The sequence below is a fragment of the Leptodactylus fuscus genome, chromosome 2, assembly GCF_031893055.1.
Source record: "Leptodactylus fuscus isolate aLepFus1 chromosome 2, aLepFus1.hap2, whole genome shotgun sequence".
Lineage (NCBI taxonomy): Eukaryota > Metazoa > Chordata > Amphibia > Anura > Leptodactylidae > Leptodactylus > Leptodactylus fuscus.
In genome coordinates, this window is record NC_134266.1 from 97,533,367 (window position 1) to 97,558,761 (window position 25,395).

At 41.0% G+C, this 25,395-nt stretch overlaps 1 protein-coding gene across 2 annotated transcripts in view; it reads left to right on the plus strand.

Moving 5' to 3' along the window:
* The window catches only part of LOC142193700 (epidermal growth factor receptor kinase substrate 8-like protein 3), a 76,859-nt gene extending 51,725 nt beyond the window's left edge, over positions 1-25,134 (plus strand). For both annotated transcript variants that reach the window (XM_075262692.1, XM_075262691.1), the window contains 13 exons: positions 1,045-1,166; positions 2,588-2,682; positions 4,132-4,207; positions 5,907-5,977; positions 7,057-7,131; positions 7,214-7,362; positions 9,668-9,767; positions 15,319-15,353; positions 17,359-17,449; positions 20,768-20,866; positions 22,019-22,107; positions 23,825-23,957; positions 25,064-25,134. In XM_075262692.1, the coding sequence (XP_075118793.1) occupies positions 1,045-1,166; positions 2,588-2,682; positions 4,132-4,207; positions 5,907-5,977; positions 7,057-7,131; positions 7,214-7,362; positions 9,668-9,767; positions 15,319-15,353; positions 17,359-17,449; positions 20,768-20,866; positions 22,019-22,107; positions 23,825-23,957; positions 25,064-25,069 (1,141 nt within the window). In that variant the 3' untranslated portion in view covers positions 25,070-25,134. The remainder of the gene's footprint in view (positions 1-1,044; positions 1,167-2,587; positions 2,683-4,131; positions 4,208-5,906; positions 5,978-7,056; positions 7,132-7,213; positions 7,363-9,667; positions 9,768-15,318; positions 15,354-17,358; positions 17,450-20,767; positions 20,867-22,018; positions 22,108-23,824; positions 23,958-25,063) is intronic.
* Positions 25,135-25,395: the final 261 nt, after the last annotated feature.

A 25,395-nucleotide genomic window follows, 5' to 3' on the forward strand; every position in this document is an offset into this window, starting at 1 on the left:
GGCAGTCAGTTTTAAAACCCATTCATTTGAATGGGTTTTAAAAGCAAACCGTCGGTGTCTGTATGCAGCCTCTTCACGGGAAAACTGGTTTGTTTTTTTTGGTCGGACACAAAGTCCGGCATAATGATGTTTTTGCTCCAGCACTCTAAATCCAGATTCACACAGGGGTTTTTTGGAGTGGATTTTGAGGCAGAGGCCGCCTCAGAATCCAGTCCAAAAAACGACTAGCCACAACTGGATGCCAGTGCAGTGCATACAGTGCACTGGTATCCAGTTGCAGCATTCCGCTCCGAATGAATGGGCCTAGTCTGGAGAGAGTGTAGTGACGTCCACTGCTGAATCAGCCGCGGAATCTGCCTGCAGAAAGGGCATGTCGCTTCTTTTTTCTGCGAGCAGGAACAAACCGCAGAAAAAGGAACCCATTGAATTCAATGGGAGGTGTTTGTTTGAGCCTGATTCTGATGTCAATTCCGTGTCAAAATCCAACCCAAAAAACCCCGTCTGAACCCGGCTTAACAGTAACTCTTCAGTGATGCTCACAATCTCTCTAGCAACTAAATGGTCCTTTTGTCCAATCCCAAAACTACACTTCCTCAGAATCTGCAATTTTTTTTATTTTCAATGCATTGTTATCTTTTTCTGACTGTTTGAGACCCTATCTCTCCCCACAAAATTGACACCTTTTTTTCTGCCTGTCTACAAATGATCAGTGACCTCTGACATTAAGGCTAAGGCCTCACGTAGTAGGCTGTAGCAAAAAGCGCTGCAGGAAAAACTGTGGTGGACATGCATTGCGTTTTTTTCTGCATCGCTTATCACAGAAAGTCCATAGAGGTTTTCTTTTCAGACTTTGTGCTTCAGTTATACTTATAGGGAAACTGCCACCATTTCCGTAGGTATAATTGAGATTCTGCAATTTCCAAAGCTGCAACAGCTTTGACCGTGGATAGTTCATCAGTATAAAAATTTGATTTGGTGCTGGACAAACCCTTATTACATTTGTTTAAAATTTGACTAAACTAACCATTTTTTTAATTATTTTAGAAATAAACTACAGAATACCTTAACTCTACAGAATGAATTCAATGAACGCAGTCCTTCACCACAAACCATTCAATCAATAGATAGTCCTAAACTAGAACGTCCAGAGCGTCAAACTCCCCAAGGTTTGTGTTTTTCTTGAAGAGTTTTGCATGTGACAACTACTCTGCAATCATTTTCTGGCACAGGAAAGATGTTGCAGAGTTTGATCTATGATTTTCTCCAAATCTCCACTGATTTCTAAACATAAAGATGTTGTCCGGGTTAACGTGAATGGACACAATACCACACACAACCCCTAGACAGATGTGGGGCTGTTTTTGGAAGCATGTAGTCATTTCCTAATTCTGGACAATCCCTTTAAGAGGCTGCAGTTTTGATTTTGGTTCTGTAAATCTCTTCATTTATGTCTTACCAGGAAATGTCTCACACAAAAATATTGCATGAAATATGTTTGTTCTTATTCTATTAGGCTGAAGACCCACATTGAGGAAACACATCTTTCTTTTTATTGCTGTTTTTTGAGATGAAGCCAAGAATGGCTACAAATGGAAGGGAAAATATATAAGATGATATTATATTTCTATGTTTTGCTCTATTCACTCCTGGCTTTGGCTCATAAACCACAACAAAATCTGCAACAAAAAAAGCTGAGTTTCTGCAACGTGGGGCTTTAGCTTTACCAGGGGTTTTCAGCCTCCACATGTTGGCGGAGGCCAAACGACACAGAAAAGCCTTCTTTTATGTTGTATATCTTTCTACAGTTTAGAGTCAAAGACAGGAGTGGACATAGCAAAAGGGAGAAGTATAAGTGCTTCCTTTTTACACAGTCCAGTCATATTAATGTGACCACCGCCTACTTTTGATGTCAACGTTAAATAACCAATCACAGAAGGCACTTATCAGCCATCTGGGTGCACTCATCATTGTGGAAGGCACGATGGATCAACAGAAGTATGCATCTATCCTTGCGGACCATGTTCACCCCTACATGCGAATTGTTTTTCCTCAGGATGATGGCATCTACCTAGTTTACCGTACTCCCTTGGCCAGCAAATTCCCCGGACTTGAACCCAATCGAGAATCTGTGGGACCACTTCGATTGGGTTGATCATGGATGCCCAACCGCATAACTAGCCCAGCTGGCCACGGCATTGGTGTCGGCATGGCTCAACATCCCAATGAACATCATCACAACATCCCCTCTCTTCCTGCACGTCTCTCAGCGGTCCGCTCTGCGAAAGGTGGTGATTCTGGATTTTGACAGGTGGTCACATTAATGTCACTGGACTGTGTATAAACCCATTTTTTTTTTTAAGCCAAACTTGATATGGCATATGAGAAAATCAGGGGCAACATCAACAACACATGAACATCCAAATATGATGTTTGCCATTAATTTGTTTGTTAAGGATTCAGGCTACAAAGAAAATTAATATCGATTATTACATCATAATGACTAAGAGGTGGCAACCAAAACCAGAAGGTATGCCCTCTATGAAAAGTTTAAGGACTTTATAATATTGTATACTGTGCTCTATAACAGGTACCCCAATTTCCCAAAGAAGATTTGAACCTGGGCCTACAGTCTACCAAGCACCGCCAATTCTTAATCAAATGGCAGACATAGATCGTGACATTGTAAGTCTATATCATATGTGACTAGGGGTGTTTTTCTTATTTCATTATTGCAAGAATGCCCCTATATCTTACAAAATTGCCTGTCCCATCACAATTGTTTTACTTCTGCTTCCACGTGCACTTCATATGCTTCAGTATGTTGTTCTTCATAATTGGAACAAAAAAATAAATGAGTGTTAACTAGAGATGAGCGAGTACTGTACTGGGGGGGGGGGGGGTTAAGCGGCCGGCCGCCATCAAAGCGGAAGTACCAGGTGCATCCATTCATTTCTATGGAGCGTGCTGTTCGGATCGGCTGATCCGAACAGTACTCACTCATCTCTAGTGTTAACGGATATCCATGCATTTTACCTAAAGATAGTGGCACACGGAGTATCTGTAGCCCCACTATCAATGCTTTCACTTCTAAGGGTCCATTCACATAGAGGAAAATGGTGAGGAATTTCAGTGCTGAAAAAAAGCCTCCCATTGACTTCAATGAGTTCCCTTTTCAGAAAAAGGAACCCATTGAAGTCAATGGGAGGCTTTTTTTTTTCAGCGCTGAAATTCCACACCAAATTTCTCAATATTTTCCTCCATGTGAATGGACCCTAAGAAACACTGATTCATTTCAATTGGATATCACTACAGGCCATGCGGTAACAAAACTGCTCAGACTGTAATGATATCCAGCTGAAATGAAGTGGTCTAACTTATTTGAAGGTGAAAGCAACAGCCGGGAAATGTAGGCATTAGAGATGAGCGAACACTGTTCGGATCAGCCGATCCGAACAGCACGCTCCCATAGAAATGAATGGAAGCACCTGGCACGCAGACTTTGCCGGCGGTCAGCCGCTTAACACCCCGCATGCCGGCCGCTTCCATTCATTTCTATGGGAACGTGCTGTGAGCGTGCTGTTCGGAACGCTGTTCCGAACAGTGTTCGCTCATCTCTAGTAGGCATCTATAGCTACCTGCAGGAACACAGTGTGGAGGAATTCATCATTCCCTCTACTCCAGAAAAATAGAGGGATGATATTGAGTTGTGTGTTTGGCGCAAGGCCCTTTCTTGAGCCAAATGCACACAGCTCAAGGCCAGCCATCGAAGCAGGCTAAAGTGTCCCGCCAGTTTCCTGGTGTGAATTATCAACTGTTTTAGGCTGGGTTCACACAGGAGTTTTTTGGACCGGATTTTGATGTGGTGGCCGATTCAGAATCCAATCCAAAAACCGGCTAGCCATGACTGGGTGCCGTTGCAGTGCATATAGTGCACCGGCATCCAGTCGCAGCATTCCGCTCCAGATTAGGCAATTCAAAAATGTCCACCACATAAAAATCAACCCTAATAATTAATAAATGATATTGATTGTAAACTGAAAGTGCTTCCTTTTTACACTTGGGACATATATACAGTGTATTTTAGAGGTTTAAGTCCATCAATATTCACTGAAGAATTTCTTCTGATTCTAGGAAGTCTTGAACCATGTTCTTGCAGATATTGAGATGTTTGTTGAAAAGCTAAGTCAGGAAAAAAAAAAGAAAAAAGGTGAGGAAATTTTAAGAAAATATATATATATTTTTTAAAAATGTATATATGACATAAAAGTCTTTAGGTAAACATAGTAGGACAGTGATATTATTGTGGTTACCATGTGCCAAAATCTGGCATAACCAAATTTTTCTAACCCACTTAGAGGCCGGGGCCCCACATGGCGTAAATTAAGTGTTTTACAGTCACTGTAAGGTGGATGGAATTCTACCAAATTATGCGCAGCAGACACACCGCGATTTCCAAAAGCGTCATAATTTTGGAAATCACATCATGTCAGTTATATCTACGGAAATGCCGGTAGTTTTGATAGGTATAATTGAAGCAGAACGTCTGCAGAGGTTTCCTGTGAAACACGCTGCTGAAAAACTGCAATGCATTGTGGCTGTGGTTTTTCCCACAGAACCTTTTTACAGTGGACTGCTATGTGGGACCTTAGCCTAAAGGAGCGCGGCCTTGCATGAAAGGAGGCAGCTTTTTTGGTAAAGGGGTGTGGTTTAAATTAGAAGTAATATGCGACATAATCCAACTAAGAAGTAATATATACTTACTAATTTTACAATCTAAAGATGTACCAGAATTATCATCCAGCTACTGTGAAGAAGAGGCAGTTGGTGAATTTGAGTCATGCCTTTAACTGCGAGAACTTAACGTCCGCCCTCCGTACATCAACTGATTCATTTGCATATAACTTCTATGTTATATTTTTTTTTATTCAACTCTGCAAAAGTGACAAACACAGCAATGATATATTCTTTATCTCTGTAATGCTTTATAACATGGAAGTGCCAGTTAAAGAGGACCTTTCATGGGTTTGAGCACAAGCAGTTCTATATATTGCTGTAAAGCCAACAGTGTGCTGAATTCAGCGCACTGTCAGCTTTCCCAATCTGTGCCCCGGGTGAAGAGCTATCGGTACCGGTACCGTAGCTCTTTACAGTCAGAAGGACGTTCCTTACAGTCTGTCAGGTACGTCCTTCTCCACAGCAGCGTCTATAGCGCTGTACAGTGTGAGTGGGGAGGAACGCCCCCTCCCCTCCTGATAATACTCGTCTATAGACGAGCACTGTGAGCATAGGGAGGCGATAGGCACTGCTGTGGAGAAGGACGTTCCTGACAGACTGTCAGGAACGCCCTTCCGACTGTAAAGAGCTACGGTACCGGCACCGATAGCTCTTTACCCGGAGCACAGATCGGGAAAGCTGACAGTGAGCTGAATTTAGCACACTGTCGGCTTTCCAGCAGTATATAGAGCTACCTGTGCCCAAACCCATGAAAGGTCCTCTTTAAATATTCTTGGGAGAAGTCACTTTAAAACTCATTTATTTTAAAGGACAGTTAGAAAAAAAAACAAAATCAGTGAATTTCATTGGTCTTTCTTTTTTGACCCAACCTACTAACCAATTTTTAATGGACATAACTCGAACGTCAATGTTTTTGAAATCCATTAAAAACAGATCCATAGATTTCTATTAGGTCCAAGTGTCCATAAAAATGGACAAAGATAGAGCATGTTACACCGTATCTACCATAAAAAAGGATATGTGATATACACATTCACTCTCATTATTATTAAAATGGCGGTGTGACAGATGTTAGAAACAGTAAATTAGGCCTAAGTTTTTACAAACTATTACTAAATGTGGTCGACGTGATGATAAACTTATACTTATTCCTTATTTTCTGTCTTTGAAAGGAAAATCAACCATTTCCGAATCGCACTTTATTGATTGTTTTCAGAAGATAAAATATGGGTTTAATATAATGGTGAGTAACTATCGTATTTGCATCAGACTTTGTTTCGGGAAATGAGCATGCCCAATTAGTAAATCTACAATCATTGGATTAGTCAGTACAATAAGGCTACATGTATTTTCATTAATCTAGTCTGTATAGCCTCACCCCAACGCTTTTGCGCACTTCTAGAGGTCTTCCTGACTTTTCATTGGGGAAACTAAAAATGACCTAACCTAAAGGCTAGGTGCTGAAAACCTTTAGGCCGGGGTCCTATGGGCCGGAAACGCCATGAATCGTAGCATTTTACAGTACAGGTAAAGTGGATGGGATTCAAGCGAATCCCATGCCCACTTTGCGGTTAAAACCGCCGTGCGGGCACGCTGTGATTTTCAAAGCCAATTCAGTTTTGGAAATTACACAATGTCAATTATATCTACAGAAACGCCGGCAGTTTTCCCATAGATATAATTGTAACAGAAAGTCCGTGGAGGAAAACTCAACGAACTTTCTGTTTAAAGTGCTGCGGGAAGAACCGTGATGTGTTCCCACCGTGATGTGTTCCCGCATTGCTTTATTGCTGCAGGACGTCCCTTGGGGCTTTAGCCTTACAACCAATGTTTTGTTTAGTTGTGGCAATATGAGTTAGAGGAAAAAATGAAACGATTTAATAGGTCTTGATTCTATTGCTCCTATGCAGACCTATGAATGTGTATTGTAACAGACAGCAAGCAAAACTCTACAGTTATATATCCTATACCATACAGTTTGGGCTCAGATCTATTCAGAGTATACAGCAAAGATCCATCTAAAATTTCTAGACAAAAAAGTCCTTACTTATTCATCCAGGGATTCCAGTTAAAAAAGACAGACACCTGACCGAGACCCAACGGATCCTGCTATAGTCTATTATAGTATAGTCATACAACGCATCCAATGCATAACAACTATACAATGAAGATTCTGTCATGTGTTACTGCTATCATTGCTGGACAAATGGCCTGGACTTATTTCAGTAGTAACTATAAGAAGCAGTACCTTATTATTTTAAAGTCTAGAGTTCCGATTAATAATATTTTATATCCATGCTTCATTTACATTCTTCTAAACAGGCAAAAGTCCAAAACCATATGTCCCAGCCGACTGCTCCAGAATTAGTTCACATATTGATGGACATCTTGCCCACGGTAAAGATTATAAGTAAGATGTTTATTCCATCACATCAACATACAAAACATGTTATATAATAAATACTATGTTTTATTACAGATCCTATCGAAATGTCCAAGGAAGGACACCGCTAACAATGTTCTGTCTCCTTTTCTTACACAAAGAGCAATATTGCTTTTGAGTTCTTGTGTTACAGATAAAGAGAGAAAACTGTGGGAAAGTTTAGGAGATTCATGGATAAGAACAAGGTAATAATAATGTTCATGTCATAAAGAAATTTAACCCCTTGCCAACGTAGCCATATTTTTTATTTTTGTTTTTGACTCCACACTTTTTATAAGCCACAGCTTTTCTATTGTTCCATTCCCAGAGCCATATGAGCATTTAATTTTTGTGGGACAACTTGTACTTCGTAATGGTACAATTTAATATTCTGTACAATGTACTGGGAATCTGGATAAAAAAAAATCAGAATGGGGTGGAATTGGAGAAAAACTGTGTTTGTGTGACATTTTTACAAGCTTTATTGTTATGGTGTTCGCTGTCTGGTGTTCATACATTGGAGACCTGGTAGCTGTGGTGGATAGAGATGAGCGAACACTGTTCGGATCAGCCGTTCCGAACAGCATGCTCCTATAGAAATGAATGGAAACATCTGGCATGGCGACCGACCACCAGCAAAGTGTACGTGCCAGGTGCTTCCATTCATTTCTATGGGAGCGTGCTGTTCGGAACGGCTGATCCGAACAGTGTTCGCTCATCTCTAGTGGTGGACACTAAGCTCCTGTTGTGTAGAAACCTGAGCGGCCCACAATATTTAAGTAACCAGCATCTGCCATTATAGTATGGTGGATGTCAGGAAGTAGTTAAAGGGGTTGGGCAACCAAAGACACTTATCCTTTATTCAAAGAATAAGGTACATGTGTCTGATTGAGATGGGTCCAACTGCTGGAACCCCTAATGATGGAGAGTATGAGATGCTGATGTATACAGGGTTGCCAGAGATTCCCATCCTAGCAACCTCATAGAAGTGAATGGAGCACAGATCACACAAGTACACCAGTGCTTCATTCAACTTCTGTCCCTATTGTGATTGTTGGGGAACACATCAGTCAAGCTCCCTATGTTTAAAATTTTTCTGCCATTTTGGAGATCTCACTCTTGGGTCAGGTGACCCAGGACCGGCTCCAGGTTTTTATGGGCCCTTGGGCGACAGAGCCTCAGTGGGCCCCCTTGTAAAGGAGGTGGGGGAGTCAAGACACTGTGCGTTGCAGATGAAGCGAGTGACGTCATGCAGGAGTGTGGCGTCACCAACGCCATACCTCCCAATCTTTTAAAGAGTAGAAAGAGGGGCAAAATGTGCGGCGCGCTCTGCGCGCCACTGCAAATTTAGCTCCACCCACTTTTATGTTGATTCCAGCCATTCTCATTCATTATGTGCACCCACACAGTATAATCCTCCTACAGTCACCTGTAAATTATATGCCCCCCCTCCATCTCTCCCCCAGTTTCATATACACCCTTCCTCTGCCCCCAGTTTCATGTCCCCCCTCCATCTCTGTCCCCAGTTTCATCACGTTCTCCCCCTTCATCTGCCCACAGTTTCATGTCCCCCGTCTCTGCCCCAGTGTCATGTCGTTCCCCCCCTCCCCTTCATTTGCCCCTTCAGTTTCATTGGGCCCCCTCCATCTCTGTCCCCAGTTCCATGCCGTTCTCTCCCCACCCCCTCCATCTGCCCCAGTGTCATGCTGTTCTCCCCCCCCTCCATCTTCCCCAGTGTCATGCTGTTCCCCCCTCCCCTTCATTTGCCCCCCAGTTTCTTTGGGCCCCCTCCATCTTTGTCCCCAGTTTCATGCCGTTCTCTCCCCACCCCCTTCATGTTCTCCAGTGTCATGCCGTTCCCCCCCTCCCCTTCATTTGCCCCCCAGTTTCATGGGCCCCCTTCATTATGTTTCACCTTAATATGTAATACAAAACAAACTCTTACACTCACCTTCTATCACTCACCTTCCCTCGTTCCCCCGACGCTCCTCTCTCTCTCTCCCTCCAATCACATACGCGATGCAGGAGCTGTGAGATCAGCTCCTGCTTAGCTCCGGCCCGGCTTGCGTGTGTAGGCGTGATGCGATGACGTCATCGCGCCTACACACGCAAGCCGGGCCGGAGCTTTAAAGCAGGAGCTGATCTCGCAGCTCCTGCATCGCGTATGTATTCCAGCTCATCGGCGGACGGACGCCGATGAGCTGAAATTGTGACAGGCAAGTGCCGGGGGGCCCCCAGAGGCTCTGTGGGCCCCGGCACTTGCCCGACTATGCCGTGCGCTGACGCCGGCCCTGAGGTGACCCCTTATGATGACAGCTGGGTTGGTTTTGAAGGATCAAAGGCTTGACATACAATTACTTCTATTACAGGCTGTGCTAGGTGCCTGTGATAGAAGCTTTGGTATTTTTCAATACACTGTAATGCATTAACATTGCATTGTATTGAATTAATGATCAGTAAATAAGATATGCCCTTTATATTTTTGCTCACTATCATATATTTACATTCTAGAGAAGACTGGCCCAATGGAAAGGATGTACCCCCATATGTACCAACTTTCTCTGATGGGTGGTTTCCGCCATCAACTCCATCCAGTAATGGCCAACTAGAGGTATGCAAATTTGTAAAATAATGCCACTTCACTGGTCGTTACTTATATACTGCTCATGCTATATAACCTTTAAAAACAATTTAATGCTAGCTTGCAAAAACAAACATTAAATACAGTAAGGCCGGGGGCCCATGTTGCATAGATGCTGTGGCAAAAACTGTTGTATTTTAGAATCACTGCAAAGTGGAATCGATTCTAGTGAATCCCATCCGCACATTACAGAAAAACACCCGCAGCGGAAATGTTGTGATTTCCAAAATCACTGCAGTTTTGGAAATCGCAGTATGTCAATTATACCTATGGAAGCACTGGCAGTCTCCCTATAGGTATAATGGAAGTGGCGAAATCAGCAATGCATTGCTGCCACGGTTTTTCCCACATCGCTTTTTTGCTGCAGACCGCTACATATGGCCTTAGCCTAAAGTGGATTTTAATTTAGATGTATTTACTACATGTACTACACAACTAAAATGATGTCAACATCTGAAAATTACTATATTAACTAAAGCCTCATTCATATGCCCATTTTATACAGACATGTAATGTCCATGTTATTCACAGATTGCTCATGCACCAATTAATTTGGACAAATGTAAACAACCCTTCTTTTTCCCAAAAAAAAAAGTAGTCCATGAAAAATAATAGAGACATGAAAAATGAATCAACCACTGACAGCAGCACCCAACCCAAAAGTGAGCAGGATCATATGTACTTCATGATTGACAACACAAAATACATAAAGATCGTAGGTATTAACATATACTTCATATATATCCATTTAACAATAAGGCCTTATTCACACGTGTGCATTCTGTGGACATGACATCAACCTGCATATTTTAGGGTCACATGATGTTTGTAGTTAAAGATGTGAAAAATAGATCAACTTTTTTTCATTACCTATAATTTTTTGTGTCTCTGGGTCTATAAATATGGAGAGCACTTCAATGGCATCAGTGTGCTGTCTGCGATTTTCATGGACCCATCGGGCACATTTCTTAGCTACTTGCAACTTTTTTTGGTATAAATTTAGCGTTTTTGTGGTTCTTTTTTTGCCCTGTGCTTTATTTATGACTCAGCTGCACCTTCTATTGCAGATGTTATGCTGCCCTCGCCACTTTTGCTTTTTGACGTATAATGTTCCACATCAGCCCCTCCACACAGTTTAATGTCCCACAGTGGCCCCTCCACTCTGTATTATGTCCATTGTGGCCCCAATGTTGCTTGTTGCAAATATTGCAAAAATTTTATGTTCTGCAGAACCCAAAATTTGGGGGGTACACCACCCACAAACTATTATACTCTTCAGACCCCAGAGTATAATAATAGGAGGCCCAGGGAAGGTGACAAACATATAACCCAGTGGTACTTACTTCACCTGGGCTCCACCATGATTCCCTTCTATTTTCGTCCCTTCTACTTTATGTGTCACAATGGCAGCCTGAATACAGCCTGGAGTCATGTCGGAGAGGTAAGTAACACTGTTTTTTAAGTTTGCTCACCTTCCCTGATCATTATGCTTTAGGGTCTGAAGACCTCAGAGTATAGTAGCAGTATTTGTTGGGGTTTGCTCGATAAATACTCTTGCCACGGGCCCATCGCCTGCTTACCAATTTCTGCGCCTTCTCACAATCACCCCTGCTTCCTGTTGAGGCCTCTACGGAGCATATTATACTGTATGGGGTCAATATGGAGCATTATACTGTGTGGAGCTGCTGGGGAGCATATTGTACTGTGTGGGGCCTCTAGAGAGCATATTATACAGTGTTGGGCCCCTTCAATATTTACATCACACCCCATCTGTTTTGTAGAAATGTTGCATGCAATGTTATTACAGGTTGCAATTATATCATGCCACATCATGTCATTATAAAACAGACACTGTGAACTGTAAATAGCAAAGGGGCATCAGTGTTTGAAAAAGCACAATGATTCCTTCAAGCAGCTGATCATGGGTCCCTGGTGCTCATCCCACTGATCATTTAGATCTTAGACTGTTAGGATCCCTGCAGAGCAGCTGTTTCCCAGAACACGATGGGTCCCAACATTGTATACATGATGGGCGCTGTGCTGCTCACTCACCATATTCTTGATAACCACAGCTATGGGTACTATAGTTGTATCCCTTTCAAGTATCTTAGGTACTGCTGCAGTATTCATAACCATTGCTATCAAGAGTAGGCTATATGGAAGGGACCACAAGACTTTAGTTACATCACTTGATACCACCGTAAAACTCATCTAAAAAAGGTGCACCTGTGAAAAATACAGGAAAAAAAAGGGGCAGTTTAATATTCCCCATAGACTTTAATAGAGATTCATGCACTGTTGCTCCAGGGAAAATGAACATTCTTTTGTATGTGCCTTTTCAAATCAATGAATGAGCATGCAGTCTATATGGACATCACACATCTGCAGCAAGTGAATAAGGCCTAACAGCACTTAGGATATTGTATGATCAAACATGATATTTTTTGTTGCTTGTCCATTAAAATAACAAGCTGGTGTGCCCTGGTGCTGAATCAATCCAGATGCATACACATGTATATACGCATCAGCTACGGGGCACCTGGGCTTCTTTCACCTTACTTTGGGGCTCCCACCCGGCTCCCCCACCTCTACCACCTCCTGGACTTCTTCCTGCACGTCCTCACATACAGTTCTCCAGTCCCGACACCTGTTGGAGACTTCTATATTGCCTCATCATGCCTTTTCTGTGGTATCCCCAGGTATCCCCTAGGCTTCTTCTTGTTGTGGTGACTTATATAGACCCTGCTATTAACTTGGCGGCCCACAAGATCACCATACGAGATTCCCTTGCATTTAAATGGAGAACAGATCAAATTTCAGTCCTTTAGAGCATAAGATCCATAAACTCAAAACTGCTAATCAGTGTCAACCTTCCCAGTTCCTGGTGAAATGCATTAGGGGTGTTAAATTGCCTACCAGCAACTTTATTTACAGACCCAGCAGTGCCATCCTGCCTATCTCTTTTGCATTGGTGTTAAATTACAGCTTGACTCCATCCTAACTCACTGGCCTGAAAAAGTTGTATGCGTATAAATGGGCTCAGGTGAGAGTTTATTGCTTCTAAACTACGAGAACATCAGTGGTTAAACAAGGTTTATCAAATACGGGAACTTGGAGGTGTTTTGACCTCTCATTCTAACACCATATATACACAATCCCACCAGTTTTACCAAAAACTCTACTCAGCCTCTCCCCCAGAGATTGCTTCCTTTCTCCATTCTTTCAACGTCTCTTCTGTTTCATCTCCCCAGACTGCGGTCCTTACTGGCACCATCACTATGGAGGAGTTAGATGTGACTTTTAACAACCTCAAAAATGGGAAGGCCCTTGGACACAATGGGTTTTCTGCCTTATATTACAAAAAATTCAAGAACATCCTCCTGCTCCATCTCCTTCAAATATTTAATCTTGTCTTGCAGAGCAGTAAATTCCCACAAGACGTGCTCAGTTCTACCATCACTACAGATTGCCTATCCAGATACTCAGTGGAACATGGCAAGGTTGCCTTCTTTCACCTGCCCTGTTAGCCCTTGCTGTAGAATCCCTGGCGATTGCCTTCCACTCTCACCCTGAAATTAAAGGAATGATGATCAAAGACCACAAATATAAATCTAGCCTCTTCGCAAGTGACATGTTGCTAACCATTACAAATCCTTTGATTTCATTACCAAATTGATCACCACCAATTCCTGCTTCACCCAAATGCCCAGCCTCAAACTTAATACCTCTAAATCAGAAACTTCACTGTAACACCTCAACAGCCACTCCAAAACTATTTGCCTTGAACTTTGGCTTCCAGACTAGGGATAAGTATTTGCCTTTGGGGCTCCAAATATGACTGCAGAAATATGGCGGCAAAAAGCACTGCATTTTACATTACCTACAAAATGGAGGGGATTCTAGCTAATCCCATCCAGACATTGCAGAAAAACATCTGCAGCGGAAAAGCAGCTCAAGTGTCAATTATACTTACAACATTTTCTGAATAAGTATAATAGGGGCAGAAATTCTGCAGAGGAAAACTCTGCTGAAGTTTTGTGAAAAACGATGCCGAAAAAATGCATTTCCGCTACAGTCTTTTCCGTAGGGTTTTATTTTTTTGTAGCGATTTGCATAGCCTGAAACAGCTTATCCAAATATTATAGCTTTTAATACTGGTTTTGGACTGAAACGCGTCATAAATATTTGTACTGTAATTTTTATACATGTCTAACAAAGTTGATGGAATTTGAGCTATGGAGACACACAGAGAAGCGCAGCAGAATAAAGAAAATGCTGCAAAAAATAGCAGCAAAAACACTTTTTTTGCACTGTATTGGAGGAGGGCAATTTTGCAGCTGAATGACACTTGAAGTGACATTTGTATGTAATGGGAGTACCTTCCGTGATGCACTCACCTCTATGGGGGCTTTCGATTCACTCTGTTCCAATGACATGGAGCAGTGTAAACCTGCTCTATAATCATTAGAACGGAATCTAGTACAGTACCCCCCCTCCCCCTTGGAAACTCCTCAGTTGTGAGCATTATGCCTAAGGATGATGCCAGACAGTGCTCACATCACAGTTATTACTGCATTCAGTGCTGGGGCCACAACAGCTTTCACTTGTAAGTGAAACCTGATTAATTGTAAGTCATTTCTCATCACTTACCATGTGTAATGGTGGTGCTACATAATATCTGCATCCAGTCCCTGGTCCACAAGTGCTGTTGCTGCTTAGTAAGGGAGTTGACAGACAATTACTGTACCAATATGTTTAGGCATATTGGGGATTATTTATCATGTTTCCCCTTTTTTTCGTCATACTTTTCGCAGGTGCGCTTTTTTAGACTAGTTTTACTGTGGTGTTTATTAATGATGTCAGCGCAACTCATTGTTAAATATTGTGCATAAGTTAGTTAAGATGCACCTTTTTTTGGCCATGGGCACTGTGCCCCTTTTTGCTCAAAAAGGCACAACTGCCCCTTTCTAATGCATTCTATCCTGACAGGCTCTTTTACGCTGCCCATGGACTGGAGTGCATATGCGCCTTTTATGCACAAGTCATAAATAAAGTCTGAAAAGGATCTTCATTGAGGCTACTCCTAGTTACGCCACTGTGAAGGAGCTAATAAGATATATCAACTGTGAAATATAAGATGTGGAAAGCTTTTACATGGCAGAGTGCAAATTATATATGCACATTTACAATTACAGAGCAACAGAGCAATAAAAAGGACCCATTAAAACACAAATAATATTAGAACCTACCCATATGAGAAGCCATAGATAGACAGTACACCATGTGTATTGCCCATGCAAGGGCTTCCTCAGGGTAATAGAGGTTACAGCAGGACTCTGGGATGCTTCAAGATCACCATATTTTTTATATTAACCTGTATTATTCATGTGTGCATAGCTGTTTAGCACTGGAAGTATGCCTTAATGTTCTAATGTTTTTATATATTTTAAAAACTGTGTTTGCTATTGTGTTTTTTGTTAATTTTTTTTTTTTTTTTTTTTTTTTTTAAATAACTGTCCAGGTTCAACAAAGCAGCAAAACACCACCCATGAACCGGTACACAAAATAAATAATTTCCTGGTATTTTTCCATAAAGTAAATCTAATTACTTACAAGACAAAATAGTTAAGCCATATATATGTACAGTGAAGGAAATACGTATTTGATCCCTTGCTGTTTTTGTAAGTTTGCCCAGTGACAAAGACATGAACAGTCTATAGCTTTAAGGGTAGGTTAATTTGAACAATGAGAGAATATCAATATTAAAATCCAGAAAATCACATTGTATAAATGTTATATTTGCATTTTGCATAGAAAAATAAGTATTTGATCCCACTGGCAAACAAGACTTAATACTTGATGGCAAAATCCTTGTTTTTTTGTAGTTGATGATGAGGTTTGCACACGTCAGGAGGAATTTTGGTCCACTCCTCTTTGCAGACAAAGGAGTGGCTCAAAAAGAAGAACATTAAGATCATGGAGGGGCCTAGCCAGTATCCAGACCTTAATCCCAAAGAGAACTTATGGAGAGAGCTGAAGCTCAGAGTTGCCAAGCGATAGTCTCAAAATTCCTCCTTACATGTGCGCAAACCTCATCACCAACTACAAAAAACATCTGACTGCTGTGTGCTCCAACAAGGGATTTACCACCAAGTATTAAAGGGGCTCTATCAGCAAAATCATACTGATAGAGCCCCACATATGCGTGAATAGCCTTTAAAAAGGCTATTCAGGCATCGTAAATGTTATATTAAACTACCCCCCGTTTTAAAATAATAACCTAAAAAAGAATATGCTGTACTTATGGATCGTGCACGCTGGGGGGGCATTCTGGGTGTGTCTTCATCTTCCTCCCCGCCTCTTCTTCCTCCGACGTCCTCCGGTCCCGTCTTCCTCTGGCGCTCGCTCGCGGACACTGATATAAAAAAACCCAGCCTGGGCGCATGCGCAGTAGCATGCGGCTTCTACTACAGCTACTGCGCATGCGCCCAGGCTATCACTGTCCGTTCGCGAACGCTGGAGGAAGACGGGACCGGAGGACATCGGAGGAAGAAGAGGCGGGGAAGAAGATGAAGACACACCCTGAATGCCCGCCCAGCGTGCACGTTCAGTAAGTAGAGCACATTCTTTTTTAGGTTATTATTTTAAAACGGGGGGGGGTAGTTTAATATAACTTTTACGGTGCCTGAATAGCCTTTTTAAAGGCTATTCGCGCATATGAGGGGCTCTATCAGCATAATTTTGCTGATAGAGCCCCTTTAAATCTTGTTTGCCAGAGGGAACAAATACTTTTCTCTATGCAAAATGCAAATACATTTATAATATTTATAGAATGTGATTTTCTGGATTTTATTTTTGATATTCTATCTCTCACTGTTAAAATTATCCTACACTTAAAATAATAAATTGATCATATATAAAGATATATAAGGTGTCATACTCGTGGCCATAGGGGTCCATGGATGAATGTAGTCTGGGCAGGAGACTTTCTTAACATTTAATTTTCTCATACAATTTTTCATACTTCCCAACCTTCAGAGGACAAAAAAAGAAACAAAATGGCACGCTATGTGCACTGTGTCAAATTTAGCATCACCCACTTCTAAATTGACTCCACCCATTCCCATCTATTTTTCTTTGTGCTCCCTATACAGTATAATGCTCCCTAATATTATATGCCCATATATTATAACATTTTTCTCAATTTGACCCCACAGTATAAAGTTTCTCTCCTGCTGCACCCACAGTTTAATGTCCCATTCCAGTTGCGCCAGTTTAATGTCCTCTACTTTCTGAATGACAGACAGACATTTATGGGGCAGATTCTCCTTTATTTACTGTATGCAATATAAAGCTCCTGGTGTGCAGCCACTAGTGCAGAGACATGTAAACTAAAAGTAGAACATGGAGATGAGAGAACTGCTAGAACTTGCAGCATGCAAGCCACATAATGGCCAGATATATTGTTACTCACCATGTACACACTGTACTATTGGTTTATACAAAGTTTCTGTAAAAGTAAAGTACTCATTCCTGATAGAGACACAATCATCTTTTACAGAAACTCCCAGCCAGATCAAATGAAAGTTGCTTATGACTTTGAAGCCAGAAATGAGCGTGAACTATCAGTGAAGACAGGAGACAGTGTAAAGGTAAGAAAAGTTCATTAAACATATGTGACTGGTCATAAAATGTGTTGAATATATATGTGTTACTTTTGACTTCCTCTCCCTGATGTGTACGATTATCCCCTGACCCTGGTCTATAGTCTCTCACTCTGCCAAATCAGTATCCCTGCGCTATGCTGAGGAGGCCCAATAGGCCAAAACAGCGCTGTCCATATCTGGGAATCTGTTCCTTTTGGAATAGAAATACTAATTTGGCAATTAAATCTGCATCATGATAGTAGACTTTTTAACTTAATCAATGCATGATGTTAAGGATGCTGCCCTCTAGAGGGCGGCATACAGAGTGCACTGTTCTAATTACATCCTGGAGAATAGATTTGCATATTTTTTACCCAGAGGGCAAGGCTTATAGAAGTGTATGCATAGAAATCAGAAAGGAGGTGAAAGAATTTTATCCAATTTCGGGTGACCTTTGGCTTCCGGTTGCAGCTACAACCACTATAGTTATGCCAGTGTTCCCAATTCAATACAAAGTAGCTCATGTATAGAATATATACTGTTGGTGCAAAGCAGATAATGTGAATCCTTATTCAAGTCAAGGTGTAATTTACCACCTTCATACTTTAACAACTTTTAAAGGTTTCGAGGATCAGGATTTCGTTGATCTATTTTCGGGATATATCATTCATATCAGAATTGGAGGGGTCTGCCTCACACTTTGTTTGAAGGAGCTATAGGACAAATACCAGCACTGTATCCTCTTTTTTGTAGTCATTCACACTGTAAATCAATTCATTTTGGTGAAAGCTCTAATTCCCTTTGTAGTCACTATATTGAAGAGAATGCAGTGGTCGTTTAATGATGGATAAAAGCAGGCTCAAGTATGACAAACAGAGAGGCAGAGAAAGCAAGATTTCAGCTAAAAAAAATTCAGAATGCTTGTTTCAGAGGATCCTACTCTTCGACTCAGGAGAGTCACCAAGTCCACTATGACACCCCAGGAAATGATGCCAACACCCTGGAATGCAACTGGGACAACAGGGGAAGCATGCCTGGGGGCATCTAACAAGCCCAAGTCACTGTATTACATCAGGATCCCTGTTTTTTCCCATAGGAATGCATTGACCAGCGTTGATTGGCCGAATACCATACAGAGTACAGCATTCGGCCAATCAACGCTGGTTCTGTCGGAGGTTCGTATGTGAGGAGGCGGAGTCTAATATCGGACCAGAATGGAGACTGCTGTGGACCGATCTTAGACTCCTCCGGCAGAACTAGCGTTGATTGGACGAATGCTGTACTCTGTATGGCATTCGGCCAATCAACGCTGGTCAATGCATTCCTATGCCGAGATGTAGCAGAGCTGGCCATGCGCTCAGCTAGACTACTCCGAAGATGCAGCCGAGCTCAGAGCATGGCCAGCACTGCTACACCGGAGATGAACCAGAGCTGGCCGTGCATTCAGCTCAGCTACTCCGCAGAGCTCAGCACACACACCAGAGATGCAGTAGATCTGAGTGTGCGCTGAACCCTGCTGCATCTCAGATGTAGCAGTGCTGAGTGTGCAGCAGGGTTCAACGCACACTCAGCACTGCTACATCTGAGATGCAGCAGAGCTGAGTGTGCAGCAGGGTTCAGTGCACACTCAGCACTGCTACATCTGAGATGTAGCAGAGCTGAGTGTGCACACATAGCATAGCATACACACAGCAGGGTTACCACAGTAGGAGTACTGTACACACACACACACACACACACACACACACACACAGCCCTGCTACATCACACATAGCAAAGTTGCTACAGTGGGAGCTCCAAACACACAGCTCTGCTACATCAAATGTAGTATGAACACTGCAGGGTTACCACAGTAGGAGTACCGTGCACACACAGCTCTACTACATCACACATAGCATGCACATAGCAGGGCTACCTCAGTAGCAGCCTTGTACACACACAGCACTGCTACATCACACACCACCATTACCACAGTAGGATTCTCGCACACATACAGCTCTGCTACATCACACAGCACGGTTACCACAGTAGAATCCTTGCACACACACAGCTCTACTACACCACACAGCAGGGTTACCACAGTAGACCAGATAGAGCCCCAAAGAGCTGGGTGAGTAACATTCCCCCCTAAATAAAGGTAATCCCTAGCTAACCCTGCCTATAGATCTATCCCTGTCTCACAGTCACATAGTTCACCGTCTCAAATTAACCGAATGTTAAATCCACTGTTCGTCTAAATTGGAGGTCACCTGATTTAGCCAGCCAATTTCTTTTTCCGATTTTTTTTTTTTCCGATGCCTCCGTTGTCGTAGTTCCTTTCCCACCTCCCCTGCACAGTTATTGGTGCAAAAAAAGCGCCAGGAAAGGTGGGAGGGGATACGAATTTTTACTGTGTTTGCCTCGTGGTATTCGATTGGAATCGAATACCTCGAACGGCCTGATATTCGATCGAATATCTATTCGATCGAACAGTGTTCGCTCATCTCTAATTGTAATACATTGCAAAATACCGTTATTTGTATGTCAGGCTGCATAAAGCTGCCTGCCAACATCCGCCATACCGTTACGCCAGATGTTGAGAAAGGGATAATTAAATAATTTACATCAGCCTCTTAAAGAGAATCTTTCACAAACTGCAAGAACTCTTTGCATTGTTCAATAGACACCTGTTCACTGATTCCAGCTCAGGTGGAATTTTTTCTCTAGCCCCTACCATTCCAGAGCAACCAGTGCAGTTAGTTTCAGCACAATTATGTTCTCTGTTGTCAGGTGGGTGACTCTTGGCTGGAGCAGAAAGAAAGGGACCACCCACCTGACTGTAGAGAGCCTAATTAAATAAAACAGCAATGATTGTTCAGAAATCGTAGGAGCTAGAGAAAAAATTCCAACTACACCAGAAATAATGGACCTGCACCTATTGAAAGATACACAGAGTTGAAGTTGATGGATTAGTAAAAAGTCCTCTTTAACTCTGATCCACCAGGTATAGTATAAGATACAAGATTCGTTTAATTTCAGGTTCAGGTGGCTCGATCACAAAATTTGTTTCAGGTCAAACAAGTTTGATATGAACCACAGCTTATATTGGCTTAAAGTATATTGTATAACACTATCAGGGAACCTATGAACTTATATGTCTAATTTTTAGCTCTCTAAGACAAACAGCCTAAATTATGTCAAGTGAAGTGGCATGTATATCTATGGGAAAACTGATGGCATGCAGTGGATACAAACTCTTTTTTTGACAGAATCTGCATGTGAAATTTATAGACCAAGGAAAAGCATATTCATTTTTAATATGTTTTATGTTGTTATTTCCCTTAGGTTCTAGATCAGACTCGGCAATGGTGGATGGTTGAGAACATTCAGGGGCAAAGAGGATTTGTACCAAATAACATATTGGAGAGCGCAAATAATAACAAGGTAAATTAATATATTAAAGAAAGCAAACTATAAGCTCACTTGCAGACAACCATGTTTTAGGTCGTCTTACAGCCGAGGTCACACATTTTGCTGCAATTTTTTTTTTTTTTTTTTAGCCAAAGCCATGTGTGGCTGTAACAGATGGGAGAAGTATATTTCCAGTTTTTAAACTTCATTTGACAAACACATCAAGTTTATGCAAAGTCTCAGTATTTACAGTGTTGACCCTTATTTTTAACCACTTCAGTACCAGGCCAATTTGTAGTCCATGACCAGACACATTTTAGGTTTATTTTGTATGTGCGTTTTTGAGGGCTGTAACATTTTTCTCATATGTCTCATTCAACTAATTATTTCGTCTTTTTTCGAGGACACATAGGGCTTTATTTTTATCTTGTTTTTATTTTTGAAAGTGTTTTAATTTTTTTATATCCGTGAAAATATAAACAAAATAGGAGGGAAATCGTGTCTGATTTTCACTTTTCTTTTTTTTAAATTTAATAACACAAAGTGCTGCTGAAAAACTTTATAAAATAGTTTTTCCTCTCCATTATGGTAATTTTTATTTTATATGGTGTCATCGGGGGTGGGGCTATAACCTTTAATAGCGGTGTTTTATTGGCGTATTATTTTATTTATTTTTTTAAATTATTTTATTTACATTTTTATATAACTTTTCTAGAAGTTTTTTTTTTTTTTTTCAGATTCTGTTCCAATAAGGTCATAAGAGACCTTTGGGGACATCTGATCACTTTTTTTATTTTTTTTTGTATTAGAGACTGATTTCCCCTGCAACTGGGGCTGGTACATTTAGTCCCAGTTGCTGGAGGAATACAGCCTCCTGCATATTGTATACACAGCTTACAGAGCTGATCTGGGTCCTGTAGGACCCAGCAGCTCTTGCAAGACGCTGACACCGGCTGATCACGTGACCGATGGGTCAGAGGGCGGACACATCATGGCGGCGCCCATAGCTTTGTATACAGCACTCACTGAGATTTAGGGAATTTTCTGGCCATAGACTCTAATTTTCAGTTTTGTTCCCCGAGTTACCACTTTTGCCTTGCAACATTGTGATCCATCATTCTGGCAAATGCATTGTTCATCACTCAGTTGCTTCTGTCCAATAACAAATTTGTTTTTCTTTCACAGCAGGTTCAAATAAAAGAAGTAAACTTGCAGGAAAGCTCAACACCAGAGGAAGTGACTAAATGGCTAAAGGATAAAGGTTTCTCAAGGATGTAGGTTAACACTTCTTCAAACCATATTGTCATAAAATTAGATATCGGGATGACAAGGAATAAAAATGACTAGTTTGCTTCAGTAAGTGTACATAAAAACTAAAGCCCCTTGCAGATGACCATGGGCAAGATTATCTGGGAAAAAACATGGATAACACACTGACCCACTAATTTCTATGGGCTCATGTACATGATTGTGATTTCCACATATCAGTGTGCGGGCTGTGCGTCCGTGATACAAAATATAACGCAGGCCTGTATTCTGTTATGTCGGAATTGCCCATAGAAGCCTATGGGAGACTAAAAACCAAGGATAGCACATGTATGTACTCCATGTGTCATCAGTGTGCTGTCTGTATTTGTGGATGGATTAAGGACATCATTAGATGTCTTTTGTGTTTTTATTGCGGATCCACAAACTCGGATCACACACTGATGACACACTTTCTGCTAAAAAGGAACATGGATTGCTAGTTTGCAGACTGCAAAATATACATGATGGTCTGCAACTAGGCTAAAAATGGAACCTACAAAAAAAAAAAAAAACAGGAAAGATTTGCACTTTTCTGTGTTTTGGACCCACTCCTAATTTTGATTTACAAATACTAATGAAACATAATGACCAGATACTGAACATGTTAAAGTAACCTCAGAACTACAAAACACACCTACATGTATCACTGCAAGTCTGTATTGTCTGCAAAGTTTGAAAGCCACAGGTAAAACCTGCAGAAATAACTGTTTAAAGGGGCTCTATTACTGGGAAAAGTCATTTTTAACTAATCACATCCTTGCATAGCCTTTAGAAAGGCTATTCCACACCTACCTTTAGTATGTAGATTGCCTCAGTGGTTTCTGAATAAGTCCGTTTTTATTCATATGCTAATTAGACTGGTGCACGATACATTGTGCACCTCTTTGCTATTGTTGGTAGATTTGTTTTAAATCTCATCCTCTATGTTGATATGTGATCACAGCTGGTTAGTCAATAATCCACTGTGATTACTCTCTCTGTGTCTCTGGCTTTGCAGTCATAATAGCAAGAAATCGAGTTTTAAGGTAAAGACTCACGTAGCACCCCGCAGCAAAAAAGCACTGCAGGAAAAACCGTGGTCGCAAGCAATGTTTTTTACAGAAAATCCTTAGGTTTCCTTTGCAGACTTTCTGCTATAACTATAACTATAGGGAAACTGCCACCGTTTCTGTAGGTATAATTAACATGATGCGATTTCCAAAATAACAACCGTTTTGGAAATTGCAGTGTTCCCTGCAATGTGTAGATGAGATTGAGCATTTTTTTTCCACAAGCATTTCCATGCAAACAGTTGCATTTACGCCACACGAAGCCCCAGCCTTAAGGAGACAAAATGGTTATTGAAAAAATAAATTTAAGCAAGGCAGAGTAAAGGGGATAAGTACAATACAAAAGAGAGGATAATGCCAGTGAAATAAATTATGTGACCGGGTCTGGACATTTTAGATGAGTGAAATAAAAAAAGAGGGGGGACAAACCAAAATCTTGACATTTCTGAAGAAAAAACTAAGGTCTATATATTTATGTGGAGTGACTTTCTGAAGGGGGAATGGATGAAGAGGAAGAGAAGTCGTAGAAGACAGCCAAACATTTCATTACATATTTTTACTAGTTAGACAAGTTGAATGTTTGTTTACAAATTGAGAAAAAAAAATCCTTCCTGTTCTAATTTTTATTGAGCAGTACTGTAAAGTGCCTTGGAGTTCTAAGAGGGAATCAGCTATTGGATTTGACTCAGGAAGACCTGAAAGCAGTATGTCCTGAAGAGTGTGCTCGTGTATATTCTGAACTCAACGGAGTAAGAGCTTCCTTAGGGGTGAGATTTTGAAAACTTTTTTTTTAACTTTGCTTTATATAGGAGATATAGCTGTGTCATGAGGTAGGGTGAGAAGGTCTTATGTCGGGTAGTAGTGACATTCCTTTTTATTTGTAAAAAAAAAAAAAAAAAAAGAAATTAAACATTGTGGTCCCCATGAGGTAATAAAAGACCTTTAGGGGCAACTTTATTGCTGATTTTCCCTGTAACAGGAGCTGACATATTAGCCCCAGTTATAGGGAAAATACTGATAAGAAGAATCAAAAATAGAGGGCACTCACCACATAGCTGGATACCTTTTGCTTAAAAATTCAGGGACTAAAATAAACATCGGCATTGAGGCAACCGCCGTTTCACGCTGCATGTTTAGGCTTGAGAAATTGCTAGTGGTAGCGTGAAACGGCTGTTGCCTCAATGCCGATGTGTATTTTACTCCCTCCCAGGAGCTGCTTTTAACATGTCAAAATAAAGGACTGAATTTTTAAGCAAAAGGTATCCAGCTATGTGGTGAGTGCCCTCCATTTTTGATTCTTCTTCTGGTTGAACTGTTATATTACTACCTGTTGGAGTTGAGCACCACATCTATTGCATATGCAGAACTGCTTACTATTATTCTATCGTGGGATATTCGGTTATACAGAAGAAAATATGACTGGTGAATTTATGTGAGGAAGAGTTAGTGCCATCCTTGTTTTTTCTTTCTACATTTTGAAATACTGTTAAGACCCCGCAGCTTACTGGTGTCTCGCAATTGACTGCTGGGATCAAAGCAAGAAGCAAAATGGAGGCTTCCTGATCTGTATACACTGTGTGTGTGTACACAGAAGTCAAGTTGGCACTGACAACCATCTCACTATGCCTGTCACAGTACAATCTCCATGCAGTTGCAGACTCTGCAAAAATTTACCTGTACATCCCTGCAGAGATACTGTAAGCCCAGCCATTATTACCTGTCAATTAGGGAAACTTTAACATCAATTGTTCAGAATCTCTGACTAATCATAGCAAACTCTATCATACTGTATACTATTAGTTATCATTCTATTAGGATGTATGACAAATCTACAATTATTTTAAATATCTTTTTTTTTTGTTGTTCTGTTCAGATATGAAAGCCCAACCAGGAAGTTCCTATCAAATATTTGCAATTAAAGCGTGGTGGAAATCCTATCAGACAATTATGATTAGTATAATTTATTGCTGATTTATACTTGCCATCTCAATTCAATAAATTATTTTAACTACAATAGTCTGATCATTTTGGTGTCCATAAAAATCTGCAAATATGCTTGTAAAAACTTTACTCTTAAAACCTTATATCAAATGCTGCTAAGTGCCACTATTTTGGGGCAATTTATATTTTAAAAAAAAAGTTAAAAACACAAGTTAGCACCTACACATTTGATGCCTATTATGGCTCTCTTTGTAGACTACACTT